At 36.2% G+C, this 25476-nt stretch overlaps 1 protein-coding gene across 1 annotated transcript in view; it reads left to right on the forward strand.

Annotated features, from left to right (window-relative positions):
* Positions 1 to 1140: 1140 nt before the first annotated feature.
* egln1b (egl-9 family hypoxia-inducible factor 1b) overlaps positions 1141 to 25476 on the forward strand; it is a 29979-nt gene continuing 5643 nt past the window's right edge. The window contains exons 1-2 of the mRNA XM_065241040.2: positions 1141 to 2166; positions 25066 to 25185. Of these exons, the coding sequence (XP_065097112.1) occupies positions 1435 to 2166; positions 25066 to 25185 (852 nt within the window). The 5' untranslated portion in view covers positions 1141 to 1434. The remainder of the gene's footprint in view (positions 2167 to 25065; positions 25186 to 25476) is intronic.

Here is a 25476-nt window from a genome sequence, read left to right on the forward strand (position 1 = left end):
CAGCAGGCTAAACTCCATTTACCATTATATCTATCTGTAATGTTCAGCCTTGGAGCAAGAGACAGTTGTAACTACACTGACTCTGAACAAGATAAAGACAAAACAAGCACATATACACAAACATTCACACTGAGACTGTAAATAAACATGTCCTGTGTGTATCAGACCCTGGAGGGCCAATAAGCTCTCTGTGATGAATTATACTACAAACACCAGCAATGCCAACAACTGAGTCAAGGCCATGCCTGTTCAGCCTCAAAACCACAGTGAAATCAATACATATAAGACTTCTGAATGAAAAAAAAAAAACATGAATGATGATCTAAATGCTCCAAATAAAGTTGGATGGATTTTCCACTTTTAATGGGGTAGGCACCATATTTACAAGCTTCCCGTTACATAAGCAGGAAATTCTGTTACAGTGTGCGTGGTGTAACTACAACATTAAATAAGTGATTTGTTTAACTAAAAAGTCTGTGAATCATTTAAACAAAATTTTCATGACAAATTTTGCTTTTCAAAAATCCTTAAAAGGTTAAAGCCTGTTTCAATAAGCCAAACAAATAGTTTTAACTATCACTAAGTAGTCACACTTGTCTGTCAGCGTTATTAAATACACTGCATGGTTAATTTTTATGACAATTAGATTAATAACTGGGTTGATGGTATAATACAAGGTATAAAAATAACAAAAAATATGCTAGTTTGCCAATTTGGGACCCATCTAATAGATACACAATAATAACAATATTTTACTTTGTTAATAAAAGCAATTTTATACAGATAAGAGAGTTGTTAAGTTCATATATTTATATATAATTTAATAAAATATATCATTTTAAAATAATTTGTAAATTATCCTTACAGATAAGACAATTCTGGCAGTTTGTTTATCTGCTTGTAAGTGTGAAGTAGCCTACTTGGCATGTGCAATATTTATACTTACTGGGATATTTGATTCAGTTTATTTATTTATTTATGTTTATTTCACTATTTTTACTATAAAATACTTCTGCACATTGAAGGTCGTATTTTAAAAAATCATGTTTTTTTTTTTTGTTTATTGTCTTTCAACAGTGAGGAGTTGTGTGAGAACCACATGTGAGTCATGCCTACCGTACGGTCTAGTTGGCCTCGAGTGCGCATGCGCGAAGGGTTGACGTGCGTTGAGCTTAGAAGAAAAGGAACGGCCGGCGCCATGCGCTTCCATCAGACTCGCGGTTTGCGCTGAGACTTCAAAACTGTCATAATATAGACACCCCGGTAATATACGAGGGTCAACGTTTTCTTTTGTCAAACACCCGGGAATAAAGGCTGGAATGAAAGTATGCGGCGGAGGTAGAGGGACAGCGCTTGTTGTTGATAGTTGGGGTAAAGTTGCATGGTGATACTGTAAGCAAGTGGTATTATTGTATGGACGTAAAGCGTTGAAACATGGAGGGAAAGTCAAAGGAAAGCGAAAAACTTGAGAGAGATCGGCAGTATTGTGAGCTCTGTGGGAAAATGGAGAGCCTTATGAAGTGTGGACGGTGTCGCAGCTCGTTTTACTGCAGCAAAGAGCACCAGAGACAGGACTGGAGGAAGCACAAGCAAGTGTGCAAGGAGGCCGACAAGCAGCAGACAGACCCCGCGCAAGAGCCAGTCACAGAACCCGGTGCGGTTCCGTGTAATGCTGCAGAACATTCAAAACAACACAGCACTTCTCAAAGTAACGCCGCAGCCGTGACGTCAGGCGGCGAAAAAAAGAAAGATCTTATCGAGCCCGCCGCAGGCTCGGAAACCGCGACTGACGTGAAACCCACCGGGGACAGCTTGAAACCCAACGGGCAGACGAGGTCCACCCCTCAAAAACTGGCCACGGACTATATTGTGCCCTGCATGAACAAGCACGGCATCTGCGTGGTGGACAACTTCCTCGGAGACGAAATCGGACGTAACATTCTGAAGGATGTCAAAGCTCTTTACCTGACCGGCGGCTTCACGGACGGACAGCTGGTCAGTCAGAGGAGCGACTCGTCCAAAGACATTCGGGGTGATAAGATAACCTGGGTGGAAGGGAAGGAACCGGGCTGCGAGCGCATAGCGTTTCTTATGAGCCGAATGGACGATTTGATACGACACTGTAACGGTAAACTGGGAAACTACAGGATTAATGGAAGGACGAAGGTGAGTGACACTGATTTAGAGCTGTCATAACAAGATGAGCTGGAAACAGTTGAGATATATTATCTGTACCCGTAACTCTTCCAAAGAATTGGATAAAATATAAACATGTCTCTCTATTTTAAAAAGTCTCACATTAAAGTAGAATTCACCCAGTAAATATGTTTATTAGAGTTTCCTTTGACATAAATTATGAAATTTTTATTCTATCGGCCGATAGTGGTAAAAATTGACCTGATTATTGGACGATATATTGGTGCATACATCATGCACTGTAAAAAATATAGATAATTAAAATAGTAGGTTTAATTGACTTGCTTAAACAACTTTTGGGAGCATTTCTTAAGCTTGTGTGGGTATTGGTTCCTTAAAGTTGACCTTTGACATAAATGATGGTGATGTTGATGCAATGATTAAAATAATGACACGAATGTTGACATTACTAAAAAAAGCTTGATGTGATGCTACAGAAGGACCAGTTTTGGTTCCCCAAAGAACCATTCAGTCAAGGAACCATTTACTTTTTCTTCAACAAGGGAAACTTTTATGAAACCATACAGCACAAAAACACTATGGCATTGCCTTGTGTACTTTGTTTTTAAGGATGCAGATATTTTTGAGCATTAAAAAGCATGAGACCGTCTGTAAGTTTTGTTTTACACTTCTTGTTTTTACTTTTGAGGGCAGAAGTGAACGACAGTTATCAGGGGCGTCGGACTGGAGGTAAAACCAGTACTGATTACCAGGGCCCCAATGGAAGAGAGGGCCCTTGAAAAGTCTGAAATATATGATGGGGTGGGACATGGGGGCCCATCAGAAATTGTTCAACACCCCTGACATTTATACATTGCGCTGTGTGTTACTTTGCATACATGTATTGCACACAATGCATTTTTACATATGGTGGGGCATCATGTTAAAGGCACATTAACATGTCTTCTGTGAGCAGATTAGGTTTAAACCAAGATCCGTGCTGCTTTAGATGGTAAAGGCCTCACCTTTGATCCGAATGTGATGCACGTGAGGACGTGTCTGCACCTGTGCTCAGGCAGGTGTGTGAGCATCAAGTCCTTACATACACGCTGCACCACTTTTACTACTTTGAGTAAATTGGCAATTACATGTCAATAGCATGCAAATCTTAGGTTTTGTTTTTCTTGTTTTTTGCAAATGAAGCAATGATGCTTGCTGTAAGTTTTCTTTCTGACACAGGTGGTATGTCACCATGCATTTGTCATATAGGTAAAGGGGATTAGTATAGTTAATTTTACTAAATGTATGTATCACCTGGATGGGAGGTTTTGTTAAGATGAGTTGATCCTTCCTAAATCACCCCTTCACTACATCTGGACGATATATAAAATGTTAGATATTATTAATATAAATTGTACTAATTGATATCCAATTACAGAATATTGTGAATAGTAAATATCGTTGTTTATGTGCAAAAGGCAACACAAGTAGGTCTCATGAGGAGTGCAAAACGTAACTCATTTTTATTAAAATGACAACAGCAAGTGACACATTTGGGTGATTCTCGTGAAATTAGACTTATTTGGTGATCATTGGTAAATGTAGAGACAATAATAAGGAATATAAATGTGTCCAAGACCAATTTTCTTATCCTCTGCAACAATTTTCAATCATTGTTTGAGCCCTCAAGGAACTAAAGTTATAAAAAAAAAATTGTTGGAAGGGACATAATTGACTGTGACACTCAAGTTGGCTACCAGGTAAGCAGTTCTTATTTTTTCTCCCCAGATAAAAGTTGAAATTTTGTTTGTCATAGTACCTAGACAACTTTTTAGTTGTAATTAACGAAAGATGAGTTTGTCATTGCATATATTTATTTATTACGCGGCTCTCTGGAATGGTTGATTCTGATTGGTCAGTTGAGACATTTGCAGGTTCGTTCTTTTCAAATAATAACTGCTCCAAATTAATAACGCATAGCCGGACTACTTGCACGAGTAAAATCGCTCCGCGCCAATAAAGATCGATAAGATCTTTATCTGTTTGGCGCCATCTTGTGACAAACACTGGACAACCACGACAAGACACAGACAGCTTACTGAGACTGAACTTGACAAAATAGAGCATGACAGCTACGAAGCCAACACACACAAAAATACAGAATGGGGATTAAAACTTCTCAAAGACTGGCTAAAACAGAAAAAATGGAGACAGACAAGTATGAAGCAGAGGATCTTAATAAGGTATTACGATCATTTTATGCATCTGTGCAAAGTTTCGCGGAAGGATAAAAATGTTAATTTAAAACAAATATGCCAATAAAATGTTTCAAATTCATATTCATGTCCAGTTTTTTTTCTTATGTGGCAAGTAGCCGTGTAATAAGCGGGATAATGTAGAGGCAGCCGGTAGTTATTGCTTCGCGTCGGGTCCTGATCACACTGTCGGGGCTTATTTCCCAATAACTACCGGCTGCCTCTACATTATCCCTTACTTAATATCATGTTGTGGTAATGATAATTTTTGATAATCTAAAAAAATTCTATAATTCTATAGGGAATATATTTTTTAAATCCTCAAAAAATAATGGTTATAGTAAGTTCAGACCTTAATCTTATATGTGCAAAAAAAAAATTGACTTTAAGGGCTTTTTAAAAATTCTGGACACCACCTAAATCTGGATTTCGTGAGAATCACCCATTTATAACAACATCTCTTTCATAAACTCAAGCAGTATTTACATGCGTTTTTGTAGTAAATAGTGGTAAAGATCTAAAACCATTTATTGCATTTTTGCAGTAAACATTTTGGATGTTCTATCCAAATCTTTTTTTAAAAGTCATTTTTAACTACTCTAGAGCAGTGGTTCCCAAACTTTTTCAGTGTGTGGCCCCCCTTGTATATGGTGCTTTCTTTCGCGCCCCCCCAAAGAAAATTTGTGACAAAAAACTGTTCTAAAACTCAACATTTTAATAAAAAAACATTAAATTATACAAAAAAGTAGTGCTTTTGGTTAGTAGCCTTATTTTTTAGGTTTAATTACACAGAATTCATGATAAATTAATGTATTTCATAAAATGTCATAAAACTGGGGCCCCCCTGGCACCATCTCGCGGCCCCCCTGGGCTCTAGAGCAAAACCAAAAAAAGATTGTGGTATATCAAGAATCTCTAAAGTTTGGAAAAATATCAAGATCAAATTTGAGGTATACCGGCAATATGTTCAACTCTGACGGTTTGAAACTAATTTTGTGACAACCCCGCCTAACTTTTACTTTTGGAAACCCTGTTTTGCATCCAGTACTGTCTTTTGTTAAAACTTTCAATGTATGTATGCACGACCAGGTCTCTCCCCTAGATGCTTCCATTGTTCTTGAACTTACTGCACTCACAAATGTCAAGCTGACCGTTTTTTTTTTTAAACAGGAGCTTCCTGTAGAGCCACGGCCTATGTTACTGATAGCGCCTAAAGTTACCCACAACCAGCATGGCTCTCACGTTTCCCCAGGTCAGGGAAACGCCTGTGACCACCAGCTCCTGTCAGGCGTATTCAAAGTTTTCGAAACATTAACTGGGTAACCTATGGAAAATTGCGATACACTTTGCTGGCAATTGTGTAAGAGTTATGTGCACTTTAAGCAAGTTACGCGCAAGTTCCTTATTGCTGATCTGTGTGTTTGTATGCACATCTTTAGTCACGTAGTGCTGAGTCCTTCGGATTTCTATATGCAGGTTTAAATATATATGTGCTTTGTGACCCTATAAAGCACAGGAAACGTGTAGTATGTGAAGCTTGTTTCATTTGATGGTGCCTTGGAAAGCATGCAGAACCAATCCCTTTTTAGATGACATGTTATTTCTCTCTCTCCCCACACAGACTGTCACAGGCAGGCTGCCTGATCAGTCACGGACACCATTGATTATTGGGTCGATAAAATTTTGAGTATATTTAAAAAGAAATGTAATTGCCCAAAGCTTGAGTTTAGCAAACTTTTTTGTAGGTAAATGTGCAGAGGCAATGTTAAAAACAGTTTGTAAGAACAACTGTGTCTGGATCTATGGTGCTTTAAAGACGTTATATGTTTTATTTAAACAGCTAAAACTTGTTGAGTATGAACAGATCATTGTAGATTTATAAGTTTTTTGCTGATCATCTCCCATACCTTTAATTGGAGCAAATATAACCGGGTCTCAATCACTAATAATTGCAAACAGTTTCGTATTTATACGCACACTCGAACTACTCACACAAACTTTTTTCCTAATTCACAACACATACATATGCACATGAATTTGTTCTTACGTTAATGAATTTGGAGTGTTCTACATGAGTGGGCGCGTGCACAATGTTGGTAATTTGCATAAAACACGCCCAAACTGGCTCCATATAATAAGGGCTTTCTGCAGTGCTGGTCCACAGAAATTTTTTAAACAGACGCTTTCATATAGACATTTAAAAAGTGAGGAAGCAAAGCATGAAGATTTATCATTATGTGCATCTTCTTTATATTTGTAGAAAAATAAGTAGGCTATAATAATGTATAATATAATTTATTTATTTAATAATAATAATAATAATATAGGTCATATAATAATATATAATACAGAAAATATTATAATATAAAATATAATCATGTAAATTTTATATAATTTTAAATATTATTATAAACATTATGATTATTGCAGCCTAGTATTTGATTATATAGCGTACATGATTATTGCGTACGAGTGGTTAGGTTTTCTTGAATTTTTGCGTACATTTAGAAGAAACTTTGGTACGAATCACAATTTGTTTGTGAAAACATCCATACGCACATCTCACGCACAAATTTTTTCGTACGCATGCTTAATGAATGAGACCCATTGTATGGGTCAAAATTTCGATTTTGTTTTACGATTTGGGTATTATGTAAAGATGTTTCATGAATACATTTAGTAAATTTCCTTCCATAAATATATATATAAAAAAATCTTCATTTTATGAGTATGTGTTGCTTAGGACTTCATTTGGACAACTTTAAAGACGATTTTCTCAATATTTATATTTTTTTGCCTGCTCAGATTCCAGATTTTCAAATAGTTGCATCTCGGCCAAATATTTTACTATAGGGCTGCATAACAACTAATCGCAGCTAATCGTTTGCAAAATAAAAGTTTTTGTTTACATCATATATGTGTGTTTATTGTGTATAATAATTACACACACAAGCATGTATAATTCTAAGAATAAAATATGTGTATATATTAAGTATTCATATTTATATATAATACAAATGAGATATAAATATCAAAAAGTATATACACATGTAAATATTTCTTAAATGTATACTTGAATGTGTGTGTTTATATATACATAATTATTATACACAATACACACAGATATGATGTAAACAAAAACTTTTATTTTGCAAATGATAAGCTGCGATTAGTTGTTATGCAGTCCTATTGTACTATCCTAACAAACATCAAATTGACCCTTATGACTGGTTTTGTGTTCCCGGGTCATAAAAAATATCATACAATTACGTGAATTAATATGTTTTTATATAAAAATAAAGACATCTGCCAAAATAAAATTATATACAGCCAACAGGATATTGTAGTGTGAATAACAGAACGCATCATGGGAGGTGTAAGAACTTCCTGTGGCTGCACATTTGTTTTAATGTCATTGTGATGGTTGCAGATGTGCACAAGGAGAATTCAGGATACCCAGCAGGTGTATAACATGAAATCAGCTGGCGGGAAGAGTCTGTTACATAAGACACAATGAACGGATAAAATGTTTATGTTCTGTATTGATATAAAGCTATAAATGTGCTTTGTGGTTGTTTAATGATGTTTTTGTAGTTCAGGATCAGAGACGCTGCATATATCTAGACATTTGCGATTACAGGAGATGAGGATGAGATGGAAGGAAATGGGGAGAAAAAAAGTTGTGACCAGATACATTACTTTTTGTATTCTTATAGAACAATAGAACAGATTTAGACTTTTTATTAAGCAAATGTCATAGATTTGTTTACACACATAATTAAAATAGGTTTTTAGGTATAGGAAATGCAAGAAATTATACTAATCCTGATTCTCCTTAAAGCTGGAACTGTTTTCAGTTTTACCAATGAATATAAGACGAATTCAGTACATTTATTTCTAAGGGTTCACTGTATATTTCTATAGTGGTCACAAGAGAAATATCCATTGTATTTGTTGTCTTTTTTGTTGTTTCTCTCATTAAATTAAATTAATTTAAATTAAATAACATAATCTTTAGTTGTTGAACAGAACTCACGATTCGGATCCCATTATGGTTTTTGAGTCACGGATCGAATAATTTTTCAGATCAGCAAAAATTAGGTTGGGGAAAAATAAAGAAAAAACGAATCAAAAAATTACAAACATGAGATAAAACAAAGCAAGAAATTATGAACATACATAAACAATAAGAACAAAGTTACAAATAAAGTAAGGTCAGAAGAATTTAGGTACAGAAATAAAATCAAATAATAATAACACTGCCTTCTTTGATTCATTTAAATAATCTTTTGCAAAGCTACAGATGTTTTTTGTGCATCTTTTGTTGTTTTCTTATTATATGGATGCAGACATAAGCAGATTTAACTGTCACTTTAAAACCAGATAAGCACGGATCCAGTATAGATTTGTGACACACATTTCCTTTCATTTTACATAAGACATAACTGACTTTTTTATGATAATAATTTCCAGGATCGTGGTATTTTTAAATAATTTTCCGTGTATATGTTCTGTAGGGCTGCACGATAAGTCACATGTGATTGTCATGCATGTCTTCTCAGGCTTGTTTTAAATCACTTAAAGGTATAGCGGAAGATTTTCGTTTTCCGGGTGGATCACCACTGTTATTGGTCATCCAGATGTCAATCATTCTGATTATATGTTGACGTATAACCGTCGCACGTGCTCGCCTCTACTTTCGCTTTCTGCACATGCGCACTTTCACGTGTATGTGTGTTGTGCTACGGTTTCAACCATTCATTGAAGGTCGCGTTCTCACTGTGTTTTTTTTAAAATGTCTGAGGGTCGCAAGAGAAAAAGTGTCTACGAATTGTATGACAAGAAGAGAAAGGACTATAAATAAAGAAACAAGACCAGATGTTTATGGGAGACTATTTCACACGCTGGCGTGAGCTAAAAGGACAGGTTGGGCTTCCCACGCGAAGTTTCTACTGGAAAGGTACATTTTGTCATGCTATTTGGAGAAATCCATTTAAAATCACTGCTGGTAAAAGTTGATGTAATCTATGATTTGCGATGCTAGCCCTGGCACAAATCACGAACCGCACAGACACGGTAAACATGCCGACAGAAACTTGTAAACAGAGCGAAGAGAAGAACTGAGCTCCTACACGCTCTCTCTCTGTCTCGTGCACGCATTTAACAGGCGTTCCCTCTCGGGAGCATTTTTTTAAAAAATATCGAGGGGCGGTTCTTTTAAATAATTTGGGAAAATCTTCCGCTATACCTTTAAATGTTATCATTTGCAAGCAGTAGTGGCCGGTGACTTCTTTTTCAAGGGCGCGTCAAAACATGAATTTAGTCCATCATGTCGCTCGTGAACCTATGTATATGCATCATTTTAAAATATGTGCCTGCTGCACACGCTTGGAAGGGGTTTATGATAAAAGAGACGCTAACATATGATACTCGCTTAATCTTATGTGTAATCAGAGTTTAGTGTTAAGTTAGTGTCTTGCAAGTGTTTTGTGAACGTGAGCATCTCTTTTACCATAAACTCTTTCGATGTGTGTGCAGCAGGCACAAATTTTGAAATGACGCATGATGCACAGAACACAAATTTTGACATGACAAGCCACACTCCGAACACATATTTTAAATGCATGCCCCTTGGAAGGAGAAGTTATCGGACGCCATGTAAATTTGTGAATTAATCTGCTTATCACGTGTGCCAAACAGTGGGGCCTGGTGCGTTCAGATGACAGATCAACTGTGATGAGCTTAACCACTAATAATCTTACTCGTCACATGAAACAATGTTTTATTTTTATAAGCATTGCATACTGCATACTGACCACCATCATTTGTTTATATGTACTTTTTATTATTATTTTTTTTAAGTTTTTTTGGTCTAGAGGTTTTGGTATTTTGCTGTTACAGCGAAAGATGCATAAATGAATAGCTAATAATCAAGTTTGCGTTACATGACCACAGATACGAGACTGCATCAAAACCAACTCTCTGAGCAGTTTTTTAGCATCTGCAGCTTATTCTGTAAGCTTTGCCCTGCAGGAAGGGCATTATAATGCTTCATTGTGTCTGCATTGATGTATAGATATTTCTCATGACCTATAGGCTATGTCAGGAAACCTTGCGTGCCACCAACAGAGGTCTTGAGAGTTTGTTTTTCGATGAGGTGTGGGTGAGAAAATCTGATGTTTAAAACACCTGTAGCACGTAGCACATTCTTGCCTAAACCGCTTTGTAAGTGTGAACACATAATAATGAACTGTTATAAAAATAACAAAGCTTGTTACACATTTGGTCAAGCTGTTGGTTATGATCAGATCATTGTGGTTTGTATTCTTCATGTATACCACCATATGATAAATGGGATGTTGTGTTTGTTTGTGTTAAAGGGATGTACATTAAGGAAATGTATATCCCCTTACACAGTGAAAGCAGCTGAGCGTGTCTGTTAATGCTGCAGTAAAGTGTACTGTAAGTCTGCCAGAGTCTCAGTGGAGGAACAGCAACGCAGTGGCACGCTCTGCACGTAGCTCTGTTATTAGAATTTAGTTTGACTAAAGTCCAGCAGCATTGCTTACTTTAAAGAACAACTGTGTGTCAGACCCTATGTGCCACAAGCACGCACACAATGGAGAGAACATGTAATAAAACCTAACAGAGTCTATTTAAAAGGGACATTTCACAAGACTTTTTTAAGATGTCAAATAAATCTTTGGTGTCCTTAGAGTACGTATGTGAAGTTCTAGCTCAAAATACCATATAGATAATAGGGATGGGCACGAGTAATCGGTTGCTCGAGTATTTGAACGTGGCAACGGTGACTGTGTGGTTTTATTTATATATTAATTTATTTATTGTGGTTATGGCGGCATTTGAATAACTGGTTAGCGTTACAAGCGCCTGTGGTAGTAAAGATTGGGTGCATGTTTGACGTCGACGTAAGCTGCACAGACCGGTGTATGACAACAGTACCATGCATGTGTCAAAAGCTTCCTATGCGCACTCGTGCAGCGGCAATCCCGCTGATCCGTGCAACACTGTGAAGCCGAACACACCTCACATCACTGAGGCACTATGGTTTTAAAAGCATGCTGTAATTTTTCAAATTCACTTCGGTAAGACGAAAATACAGTCAATTAAATTCAATTTTATTTATATAGCGCTTTTCAAAATGGTTAATTGTTTCAAAGCAGCTTTACATGAGTAGATGTAGGGAAGAACAAAGAAATAATCAATAGATAATATAAGAAGTAGAATACAGCGGTTAAGAATAAACCGTACAAGCGAGTGTAGTAATAATGTAATGTATACAGTAAAGTGCTAAGTTAAGCCAAATTTGGCTGACTCTCCCGAGGATGAAAACCCCCCTAGGAGAAAAACCCAGTGGGAAAACTCCTAGAAGGACAAAAACCCTTGGGAGAGATTAATATATATATTTATATACATAAACACGGTAGGGATAGAAAGCGGGCAAGTGGATTAAACTGGTCAGTCAGGTGGAAAATGTACAGCACCGTCACAAGTTCCCTCATATCATCGCATATTTAAACAACAAATGTTAAGAGATACTAGAGAGCCATATGAACATAACATTGCATCTTGACTGAGAACAGGTGAAAGGACGACTCGACACAGCTATTTGATAAAATGATAGCAAAAGACTTCAAGCTGCTAAATGTTATGAAGCTTGTGCTTTGACTGGACGTGTTTAAAAGCGCGCAGTTATGGTGCACATACAGAACGGAAGTAAAACTTTCTGTCCAGTACATAACTTAGTTTAAGTCTTGCATTTTGTATAATACATTTATGTTGCATATTAGGCTTAATATTATGTAGAGTGCGTCATATAGAAAGCGTTTCGGTTTGTATTTATTAACCCTTTAGTTTCACTTTATCACACAGCTATTCCTGTTAGAGGTTTTTGTTAAAAACATTTAATTCATTAATAATCTAGTGTGTGTTCATTTCTTCAAAATCAAGTTTTATTTTTGCTTGATTGCCTCACCCCAAGTTAATCGAGTACTCGTTTTTCAAACCTTTGGATTAATCGAAATGAAAAAATGACATACATACACATCACTTACAGATAATTTATTATAGCATTTTAAAATTGCCACTTTGTAGGTGTGAGCAAAAATATGCTGCTTTTGGGTGTGTCCTTTTAATTGCAAATGACTTAATCTCTGCACTAAATGGCAGTGCCAAAACCAAATTAGAGCCCGAACAATAAAGGATTTTGAAGGCAGATACCGATACAAATGTTTGTTGGTTTTAAAATCTGATATTCCGATATATCGGCCGATATATATATATATATATATATATATATATATATATATTTTTTTTTTTTTCAGAAACACGCAACAAAACATTTACAGATTTCCCTAAAATTAGTTATTGGTAGTTATTTATGAGTTTTAACTAAAATAATATGATAATGCACTTTAAAAAAGAAACTTGTTTCTTTTATTGTCACAACAGAACAGAGGAACATCAAAATATATTAAAGTTCTGATAAATAAAATGTATAAAAATACAAACTTAAGATATGAAACGTAAAGGCATTTGAACAAAAACAACAACCAAATCAAAGTTACCAGTTTTAAAAGACTTGAATAACTTTGAATAGGACTGGAGACAAATCCTGTTAAGTTCTGATAAAAAACAGCAACAGCAAAATATAAATTGCTGATCACTTGACTCAGGCAGTGGCTAGACGCCTAAATCTGGACCCCACCAGCAGCTACTGGTTCAGAGTGCTCTGTCAAAAACACCAACAGTGAGAAAATCTAATGAAGGCTGTTTTGTCCGTTTTTTTATATATACATTCATTTATCGGCCATTATGAATGCCGATACCGATAGTTTGGAAAATGCCTAATATTGGCCGATAATATCGGCCTACCGATATATCGGTCGGGCTCTAAACCAAATTACTGTTTTTTTTTCATATTTTCGAGGTTGATACTAGCACTGGGGACCCAATTATATCACTAAAACATAGAAAAAGTCAGATTTTTTATGATGTGTCCCCTTTAAAGAGAACTTAAGGGTATGTTTACTTTTGTTTGGGTTCTTTTGGTCCAGACCACTTAAGAAAAGAAAGTTTAGTCCCGGTTTATTTAGCGTTCACATTTTTAACAGGGAACCGATCCTAAAGGCATAGGTTCACAACCTAATGGGTCAGCTTTTATGATGTGTATTTTGTGATGGATTTTGCAGACCATCCGAAAAAAGAGCTCATACAATGTTTTAAAGAGTCAAAATAGCAACAGGAGTTCCTGCGTTATATCTGCAAACAAACATATAAACAAATAAATTCTCTTATGTTAACAAATTGTGTGATTTTGTTATCACTCCCTGTTTTTAGTTTATTTAGATGTCTTTGGTACTTGTTGCGTTCACCTCGGTCTGCTTGTTTAGTGAGCATCAAGGCCCGGATGGAGGCTTGCTGTTCACACTTAAAGGGAAGGTCACACTATAATTACTTTTTGTTACATTGACTTCCATTCAAACATGGAAAACGCAATCTCGGGTGAAGATATTTCCCTGCTTAACAAAGTTCAAATCTGCAAATTTGAATCACGTGGAGACATGTGACCAGTAAAAAAACGGTACGTCACGGCATTACTTTTATTTCTACTGAAAGCAAAGATGGATGAATCACTCCCGAGTGCCGAGTCCCCGCCCATATTCCCAGTAATGTTCAAAAAATATTTGTATGTGCAAAGTCTAAAATGAGGCGGTCACAATCCACTTTTTATTCCTTTTGATTTTTTTCAAATGCATGCAATTGCATTATACTGGAAACGCAGCTTGTGCAATGTTATTTTGCATGTACCAAAGTTGTAGTCTGGTGAACTCTGACCTGCGAATTCATATCATGTGCTAACTTGACAAGTAAAAAAACGATGTGTCACAGTGTGACCTTTCTCTCTACTGAAAAGCAACGATGAACGAAGTGGTCCCCAGTCATATTTGCAGTAACGTGTGAAAAATACATAATTTTTTATATGCTGTTTCCAGTAAGCATACATTTTGCACTGCGGCTTTTGCAGGCACTGTATTTTTTCGCTGTATTATTTGCTTAAAACAACGTTATTTTGTGTATTTGGAATGATACAATGTGTTTGCGTGGTTTATGGTTGAAAAACACATTATTTTATACATACCACAAATTTTTGTAGCTCCAGATATCCATGTCTTCCTAAAACACACAGATTTTGTACAAAGCTCGTCGTTCTGAAAAGCATTAACCTGTACGTTGTGATTGGCCTGAATACCTCTGACGTCAGCTGGAAATGTGACGCTCCTTACCATGTTAAAAGATTCGCTCACAATGCAATGCTGAAAGGAATTAGCTTACAGATGAGGGAGGATTTATGATAATGCCGGTCTTGTCTACATCAACAATCTTAGGAAGTAAACTGTTGCCTACAGTCTGTGTGTTTGTTGTAGTCCAAGAAAAGAGACTTTCTTTGGAGACGATAACTTGTGTCATTGTTTAATTTGGGGTTTGTAACTTTTGCATATCGTTAACATGTAATAATACACACTTACACACCAAAGGAAATGTAAAATCGTGAATCGGACCATATGTGCTCTTTAATCATTAATCCAACCTTGACTTATTAAGCCACATTCATGCAAATTTATTTTAAATTTTGCATTAATCGTCATCTAATGGAATGTAAAACACTTTGACTGGGAAATGAAAACGCTCTGTCTTTATGAATAATTGGTTTAATTGCAGGTCTAATAAAAAGGGGGATGGCAGACACAGCTGTTGAGCCCACAGCGTCACGCCCAGGTGTGTTTGAAACATATACACAAACTGAGGCTGACTGAGATGGTCTTTGTGCCCGTGGGATTGTGGCATCCCTTACACCCCGTCACGGTTGTTTTAAAGTGATGATGGGAGAGTGGCGACATGGCATCCTGACGCAAAACCCTCTGCGTGATTTTAACTCACCCACACACCCCTTCTCGTCCAGTTGTTTTGTCAACCCATCATGCCCTGCAGTCCTCTGTCTTCCTCTGACGCAGTTGGCTCTCAAGCTCAGCCCCCACCTGAATGATTGAAGCGCCGTTGAGCGATTTGGCCCTTATCTCTGCTGGCCCATTCACGTGAGGGCTCACGGATTGCGTCAATGCCCTCAGCTTGCTTTTTTGTTCTGGCTTGTCTCTGGCTGGCTTCTCTCTCTCTCTCTCCTTATATCTGCTTCTCTCTTTGGCTAAAGCATGTGCTCACACTCCCTTCGTCTTTTGTTTACGTTGTCCTTCGCTTTTGCACCTGCCGCCAGAAAAGCACAGCTCACTTGAAATGTCGTCACATGTATTGTGGTCTGTCGTTTGTTGCGTGCCATTGCAGGCTGCGGGACTTGGCTGGAAATACAAGGCCAGTAAATTTTGGTCATTTTTATTTTCTAATTTCAGTTTTGTTTTTCCATATTAAGGTTTATGTTTTTTACAAAAGTTTATGTTTTTTCCCAGTTTTGGGTGTAGTTTTTAAATAAAATTTAAACTGTTTTAGACAAGAGTGTAGTCCGTAACTTTTGCCTCTGCGTCTTTTAAAAGCATAAAATAGCAGGTTACTTAAAAAAAACAATTGAAAAACAACTAACATTTACTGCAAAATAATATAGCTGCATTTTAAAATAATTTTATTAAGCTTGTTGGTTTGAAGGTAAAGTAGGGAGACACCGACTGTCTATGTGTTTGATTTTTGTTTATTTCTTACAAAAAAGTTGTGTATTGCAGTTTAAATTTCAACCATATTTTCTAGCTTAAATATGTAATTTTACCTCTCTGTCGCCATCTCTGTTTGAAACATAAAATTGCAAGTTACTTGCAAAGTTATTTTCTTTACGTGGGTGGGTTGAAGTCAAATAAAGTAATATTGACATTTCGGGGTGGTCACAGTAGACTTTAAGCGTGCAAATATTTTTTGGACGTTGCTGCAAATATGGGCGGGGAGCGCTTTGTCCATTTTGATTTTCAGTAGAGAAAGTCACATGTTCTTCTGTCACATCATGTCTTCATGTGATACGATTTCGCAGGTCAGAGTTCACCAACAAAATGTGGAATATCTTGCTCTAGGAATGCTTATATTGGTTAACCGAAGTTAAGAATTTATGACCGAATTTTTTTTCATCTAGTCACTTTTTTATCCTTAATTTGTATATGTCCTGTAAATGATGCGAAAGTCAGTACTGAGCGTGTGTTTCCGGTCTGAAGCATTTGCATATAATAGTAGGGCCCTTTAAAATCCGTTTTATTTTTTCCCAAATTCCGTTTTATTTTTTCCCAAACTCCGTTTTGTCCATTTTAATTTTTGCAAATTCCGTTTTATCCGTTTTAATTTTTGGCAATTTTTTTTTACCCTTTACTGTTATTTTACTCATAAAAAGAGTGTGCCTTTAATGTTAATGATTAAAATGTAAATGTTTTGGGAAAAACGGCATAACACGATTACTTAATGACTGTAAAACATGCATTTACCCCCCCCCACACAATACTCCATTCAATGCATTGATTAGTGTTGTTGCAGAATGCTACACGTGTCATGATGCAGATGATTATATTTTAAATGCGAGGTATAGTTAGTTTGCCTAACTATACCGAGGTATAGTTAGAAATGCATAAAACTGAACAAATACACGAGGATTTGTGTTCGGACTTCGGACAGATGCGAGAGCGGGTGCACGAGGTGCAGTAAGACAGACGTGGATGAGAGAGTGCATGTATCTTTGCGCTCACAGTGAATGGAATGTTGACGAAACTTACAAATTAACAGTTCTCCGGTCACATCCAAGTCATGTGGGAACTGAGTCGTGGAGAGCCGCTTCGCATGGTTTCAGTGTTTTGGAGGTCTGAAACGATGGGAGGGGGTGTGTGGCCCAGATTTACTTCCCCCAGTCTGCATTTCCCCCAGAAATACGTTCTTCTCTCACACAAAAACAGAATTTTATTCAAAATATGTGAAACTCTGCGTTAACACTAGATTCCGTGTTAATTTGCCAATTCCGCGATTCCGTGAACGCGGAAATTATAGGGCCCTATAATAGCATAAATAATACCTGCAAAATGATAAAGCTCAAAGTTCACTGCCAGGCGATATATTTTCTTTAACAGAAGTCCCCTTTCAAAGCCTACAGTGAACGGCCGGTTTGGACTACAGCCCTCTACTTCCTGCTTTAATGACGTCAGTAGAACAGTTTTTTGCCTAAACTCCGCCCACATGAGTACGTCAGTCACCAGCTAAGCTAATGGCAAGCTAAGCTACTATCCAATCACAACACACTAAACAAACTACACAATCAGAACTCGATACGTATTTCTGAAGGAGGGACTTCATAGAACAAGAAAGACATCAACACGTTTTGACGACAGTGAAAACAGCGCTATACAGATAAGTAAATTGTGTGAAAAATAACGTGTTTTTTTTTACACGTGAAACATGAACACATGTTATATTGCGCACTGTAAACACAATAAAAGCTTCAAAAACACCGAAAGAACAGGAGCTTTAAAAATTGGTAATGAGATAAACATTAAAACATAACAATAGTCTGACCCAGGCTTGGCCTTTTGTTGACCCTTACATTCCTGGTTATCCACTTCAGATTAGTGATTTACAGTTGGCCACACCCCCAGCATTGCCAACTCAAATAATCGGCTTTCAATGCCGTTTTCACCAAATGTGCCCATCGCTTCTCAGGGAACGATGATGCATTTTTGTAGGAAATCTAATATGAAATTCTAGGCCTTGGGAAATGAGCTGGAAAGCGAGATGTTAAAGAGACACATGCAACATCCTGTTGTCAACAAATGTTTGTGTTTAGATTCTGGTGTGTGAAAGAGTGTCCGTATACAAATATATCCCCTTTGCAGAATCTGCAAAAATTGTATCATGTTTTAAAAATATGAGGTGTCATAAACGTCACATTGTTTTTATTTAGTACTGCTGTGATGAAACTAAGGTGTTGAAACTTGTTTTGTATCACTACACCGATGATGACAACAAAGTTGTTGTTTTTCTCAGCTAACACAGGTTAGTCACGTACTGTTGTGATAAGGCTGGCAGGTCTGTATGTATGTGAATACCTGTGGCCTCATGCCTAAGGCTGAATCCCGGCTGTGCTTATATTCAAATGACTCTTGCATATGTGCTGTTGTGCAGCTTTGTCAAAATTGATGTGATTTTGGGGAAAAAATGCTCAGATTGGGAAAGAATAGGGGAGAACCGGGGCAAAAGTAACGTGGGACGAAAGTAACACAGCGATTTTCTCCGAGCTCTGATAACATTTACATCCCAGACTATGACAGTATCTTTAGCACACAAACCCTTGACAGAGCTGACAAATATTGCGTTATTAATTCATAGTTTTCCGCGTGTAGATCCAGGAAGGTGTTTTCAACCATGAAAAGATCAATCCACAGGTTATTTAGTGCTATAACACATCCTGAAGTTTCACTTCTCAGAGTTTTTCAAAATAAAAGTAAATCCTGTTTAAATGTGAGGAGATCTTGTTGGGACGAAAGTAACACATGTTACTTTTGTCCAGCTGTTATACTGTTGTATATGTTGAAAATGTATATTATTCTTATTTGATTTAATTTCATTTTCATAGTGTTCAAACTGCACTGAAAAAATACTTTGCTGCCTTAAAATTTTTTGTTAAATCAACTTAGATTTACAAGTCATGTCAACAGAGATGAGTTGTCACTACTTAGAAAATATAGTTGAGAAAAGTCAACTTAATTTTATACGTTATAACTCACCTGTAGATATAACAACTCATCTCTAGTCAAGATAAATAATAGTACGTTGAAATTACTTGTAAATTCAAGTTGATTCAACAAAAATGTTTAAGGCAGCAAAGTATTTTTTACAGTGTGTTAAAAAATATTTTATTCTCAAAAAATTTAGTTTGCACTGTTTGTTGCTTTTGAAACATTTTACAAAACTGAAATTTAAAATGAAAATTTAATTTCAATATTTTTTTTAAATATAAATTACAAAATATGTTTGCAGTTACATATTAACGAGGTCATAGTCATGTATATTTAATAAAAACATGTGTAACACAAAAAAATTTCTTGTTTTGTTGTGTTACGTTTGACCCACCTGTGTGTAACTTTTGACCCTGCAGGTGGGGTCGAAAGTAACAATTTACTACTTATGTTTAAAGTGAAATTATACTGAAGTCATTGTACATTTTTAGAAAATTTCACCTTGTAAAAAATATATATCTCTGTCTAAAACATTTCCTTTTAAAATTAAGTTTTTCTGAAAAATTTTACGTTTGCCTCCACTCTTCCCTACTAATAATACAAATAATACTAATAACTAGTGCTGGGCATAGATTAATCTAGATTAGTCTCATAAAAATAAAAGTAATTTCTTGCATAATATAGACCGTTTCAGCGGTAACAACATAAACAAGCCGCTGTCGCGGTCCGCACGTAACTTCCGGTAAAAAAGTGTGTGTGTGTGTTTAAATATACATAATATTTACACACAGCACAAACTCATATATTATGCAAAAAATTACTTTTATTTTGTAAGAGATTAATCTATGCCCAGCACTACTAATAACATTTTATATACTGTTTTCTACATAAAATCATCCTACTGCATATTGCGTAATGTAAAGAACAATCTGTAAAATATAACATTGCTATCTTTGTATTGACTGAGTAAGGCCATGTAAAGGTTAAAGTAAATGCGAAATCAAACTTTGCTGCTGCTAATCTCATAATTATCCTGGATTTCACAGACATGGTCACATGTATGAACACTGTACGAACTGCAAGTATAGTATTACAAAATATTTGGAAAAGAGATTTGTTTTTCAACCACCCTCCCTCCCTCCCTCCCATACACACGGAAAACACACTGAAGTTCACGTCTCTGGGGAAGATTTCTCTGCCCTTTGACATTATGCTGTATGTTAAAGGGTTAGACGGATAAGTCAAGGCCTAAAAATCCCCTAATGTGATCGTGTATAAAAATAGAGCGTAAGGTCGTGTACTGTAAGTGAAGTGATCTGATTTGGGAGCGTACGTGCAGAAGTGGGTGAAAAAAAGCAGAGTAAATGCAAGTTCCCAGAGGGGTCGATATCAGAGAGCCGGTCTGACTGCGCTGTTTTCTACTACACGACTCTGGTGCAAAGGTTTTCTGCGCTGGGCGGCAATGCTTATTCAAAGTGTTTTGTTAATGATTTAAAGGCGAAGGTTAGCTCAGTCACGTCCTTGTTTAAAGTTTGACATGTTTACACCTAGGGGAATATATGCTGCTTTTAAGCTATTTATAAAAGTCTAATTACAATGAAGTGCATGTTAGTTTGCCCTAGAAAGATGTCATACGCAGGTCACTGACTAGTGTTGACCGATTGTCGTTTTTACTGATCTATTTTTTGAGCCTCCCCTGGTAAAATTAAGGACGTATCCGTGTGCAAAAATACATTGCACTGCTATTTTTTCCCTTTTGATTAACACTTTCCATGTTAATCCGGAGACCAAAATAAGAGACGCAGAGGAAGAATGAGGAAGGACTAACCTCAGCTATAGCTTCATTGTTCCCTCAGCCTCATAACCCAGATTCAACAAGATTAAAAGATATAATCATCACAAGACTGAGAATAACACAGCTATCACCTTGTGTGTGTGGTTTTTACTTTTGTTGATTCAGATAGTTGTGCCCTGTAGTATTGTACAGTATCCCTATGTGACTGTATCACTGCATACTGCATAATAAGAATAAAAAGTAACAGGCAACAACTAACTTTGTTATCGCTGAGATTTGTTTGTCTTGTAACAATGGTAAGATCAATAAACTAATTAGATCCCTGTTCAAAACAGATATTACCACAGTCCCATATGTTGTTGTTCCATATACTGGAATGAATTTGTGCATAACATTGACTGGAAGAAGGTCTGGCTCTTACCCAACCGATATTTGCTGACCAACAAAATTAGAGAAATATAATTTAAAATAATTCATAAATTGTACCAGTCTAATGATCATAGTGTTAGAACATTGATGTAATGTGCACTTTCTGCTCTAAGAATATTGAAACAGTTACCCATTTGTTTTGGCACTGCCCTTTTGTCCAAAGTTTCTGCTCTGACGTTTGTAATTTTATAAGGAAAGATTTCAAGCTGTTTTGGAAGGATGTTATTTTTGGTCTTTATGACCTCGACAGAACTTAAACAAGGCCTAATGAAACTCTCAGTATTAGTCTCATCATACTCTTGGCAAAATTTTACATTCATAAATATAAGTTTGTGCATTCCAAAACATCCTTTATTGCTTTTAACATTGAGGTCAAGCAATATGTCAACACGATTAAGTATTCTTAATCAAAAGGCAATAAAAACTGTGAATGTGTGTGTAAACAATTTGATATCTTTTAGATGTTAGTCTTTTGTTTAAGTTAAAACACTTGCAATGTTGGAAATGCACAATATGTTATTTTTACATTGAAGTGGAAAGTTCCTGTAAACTGTGAATATATACATATATACATATATACATATATACATATATATATATATATATATATATATACACACTCTCAGAAATAAAGGTACAAAACTGTACCTTTTCTGTCACTGGGGCTGTACCCTTTCAAAAAGTACAGCTTTGCACCTAAGGATTTCATTCTAGTACCTCAGAAGTACATACTGGGACCAAAGAGAGCTTATTAGTACCTCAAAAATACATATTAGTATCTCAAAGTTACATATTGGTACTAAATGTTTACATATCTGTACCTAATGGTGCATACAATTACTTTTTTAAAGGGTGCTACCCCACTGACAGCTAGGGTACATATTTTGACTTTTTTCTAACAATCTAGGTCCTTAAGGTACAGTAATCTACCCAAAATTGTATTCTGTTTTGTATTCCTGTAAAGGTACCAAACGGAAACTTAGGGTACAGCCCCAGTGACAGAAAAGGTACAGTTTTGTACCTTTATTTCTGACACTGTATATATATATATATAAGTAACAGGTTAATCTTGTGATGATATTTTACCCAAATAACAAAACATCACATCGTTGATAAACATTTTATTGTTCATAAATATATTCTTAAAATCTGGTCATTCATTTGGTTTCAAAACACTAATCCTAACACAGATGACTGAGCAAAACATTTAATATCCTTATACGTGTTTTACATAAGTGAAACCTTAGGAAGGCTGGTTGTTATATTTGTGTCCCGCTGTAGCTAAGTTGGTAGAGCTTTGCATTAGCAGCTCAAATTGTGTGTGTGTGTGTGTGTGTGTGTGTGTGTGTGTGTGTGTGTGTGTGTGTGTGTGTGTGTGTGTGTACCTGGTAATTATCACATTGTGGGGACCAATTGTCCCCACAAAGATAGGAATACCAGTGTTTTTGTGACCTTGTGGGGACTTTTTGATGTCCCCATGAGGAAACAAGCTTATAAATCAAACAAAATGATGTATCTTGAAAATGTGAAGTAGTAGAAGGGTTTCTGTGATGGTTGGGGTTAGGGAATGGGGTAGGTAAGGGGAATAGAATATACAGTTTGTACGGTATAAAATGGATTACGTCTATGGAATGTCCCCATAAAACATGGAAACCAGAATGTGTGTGTGTGTGTGTGTGTGTGTGTGTGTGTGTGTGTGTGTGTGTGTGTGTGTGTGTGTGTGTGTAAAGAGAGAGGGAGATTTCACTACTTCACTTTTAATTTTGCACTATATACTATATTTATTTTACTTTTATTTGCACATAGCCCAGTTGCAAATGTTTTGCCAAAACAAATGTACAGTTTTTTCATGCCAATAAAGCACACTTAAATTGAAATTGAAAGTGAGTGAGAGAGAGTGAGCGACAGACAGACAGACAGACTCTGTGTATGACTGTTACACTACACTTATTAACATAGTTTTAAAGTCAAATTGACACCGTCTAATTCGGACAACATAAAATCATGATTTTTAGCTATGTAAGTCTTTTTATTTTTTAAAACATATATAGTTTTGACATTTAACATCTCGTGATCCATGACAATGAATAGGCCTACCAAATTATTAAAGGTCACGTTTTTTAAAACTTTAGTTAGTGTGTAATGTTGCTGTTAGAGCATAAATAATACCTGCAAAATGATAAAGTTCAAAGTTCACTGCAGGGGATATATTTTCTTTAACAGAATTCTCCTTGTGAACAGTGAACAGCCGGTTTGGACTACACCCCTTTACATCCCGGTTCAATAACGCCAATATATGAGTTTTTGACTTAACTCCACCCACAGGAATACGTCAGTCGCCAGTCAAGCTCAAACGGCACTGCTAAGCTAAGCTGCTGTCGAATCACAAAACAATTAAACAAACTACACAATCAGAACTCGATAAGTATTTCTGAAGGAGTGACTTTATAGAACAAGGAAGACATCAGCTTGTTTTAGGACAGTGAAAATACAATTGAAAAATACCGCGTTTTTTACACGTGAAACATGAACACATAATATGACCCCTTTAATACAATCTATTAAATACAATGTATTTTTAGCTATTGCAACAAATATACCCGTGCTACTTATAGGTCCAGGCTCACATTCGAAAAAAGCTGAAAAAAAAATGACTTTGTACACCACAGCTGTCTCCCAATCCAAAGGCCCTCGAAGTGCCTGAAAACTGAAAAGAGACGGTCTAGCCTTCAGAAGATCCACAATTTGCGTCATCTGCTGTACGCACCCACCACAGAGATGTTTCTGACTTATTAAAAAAAATATGGAACCAGAATTTTTTTTATTTTATTTTAGAAAATATGACACATGATGTAGATTAAACTAACCAACAGTAAATCAATATCAGTATATTGATCATTCTTAATATACACAACATACACAGAACAATATTAATACAAAACATAACATGTACCGTAAAGCAATGACAAGAAACTCAATGACTAGAATTTCATGTGCGGTTTTCACGCGCGAATGAAGCGAGTAAACTCAAAATGTTCAAGCGGCAAACTAGACGCGATAGATGCAAATCTGACGCCACAAACACGGCTGGTGTGAACCCACAGTTAGTCTTTTAAGTCACGCTGCTGTGACGTAGTCGGTCTTCGAATATATCCTTCGAAGGTCGCAGCCTTCAAATTGGGACACAGCGCAAATGTACCTGTAATTATAATTACCCATATCAATGTAAGTGTTATGAGAGTTGAGCTTCAAGAAATGTTTTATTGAATAACAGCTTCATGTTGGGTGCTGCATCTACAGTAGGGATGCTTAACGAATTAATCGCGATTAATCGTTAGCAGAATAAAAGTTTTTGTTTACTTTATATATGTGTGTGAACTGTGTATAATAACTTTGTATAAATAAATGTACACACATGCATGTATATGTTTTAGAAATGTTTACATGTGTATATACATTTGTATATTTATGTATAATTTATATTATATATTATATTTTTTTCTTAAAATTATACATGAATGTGTTCATATTTATATATATACATATTTATTATACACAGTTTACACACATATGTGATGTAAACAAAAACTTTTATTCTGCTAACGATTAATCGCGATTAATTGTTTAGCATCCCTAATCTACAGTACAAAAAGAGTTTGACGTCATCTGTATAATTGTGTTTTTTGTCCATTTCTAATGCATCCATCACTGTTGTTTTTTCCAGGCGATGGTGGCATGTTACCCTGGAAACGGGACAGGATACGTACGGCATGTGGATAACCCTAATGGAGATGGGAGATGTGTCACGTGCATATATTACCTGAATAAAGACTGGAATGCCAAGGTTAAAGTCTTCTCCATTCACTGAATCTTTAGCGTCTACATCTGTTTCGGTTTGCTCTCCACTCTGTTTCTTTGATCTTATCTGATCTAGACTGCTCAAACTCGCATCTGAGCTTACAATACAATAGATATTCAAAACCAACGTTTGCTGCTGGTACTGTTTATCAATAGACCACACCAGAGTTTACGTAGAGACACGAAAGTGCATTTGAGAGTTTATATAGCGATATTTTATGCATTCCTTGAGGTTCGAACCCAAGACCTTGGTGTTGATAACACCATTTTTTACCAG

This window comes from Paramisgurnus dabryanus, chromosome 14 (assembly GCF_030506205.2).
Source record: "Paramisgurnus dabryanus chromosome 14, PD_genome_1.1, whole genome shotgun sequence".
In the NCBI taxonomy this organism is placed as follows: Eukaryota; Metazoa; Chordata; class Actinopteri; order Cypriniformes; family Cobitidae; genus Paramisgurnus; species Paramisgurnus dabryanus.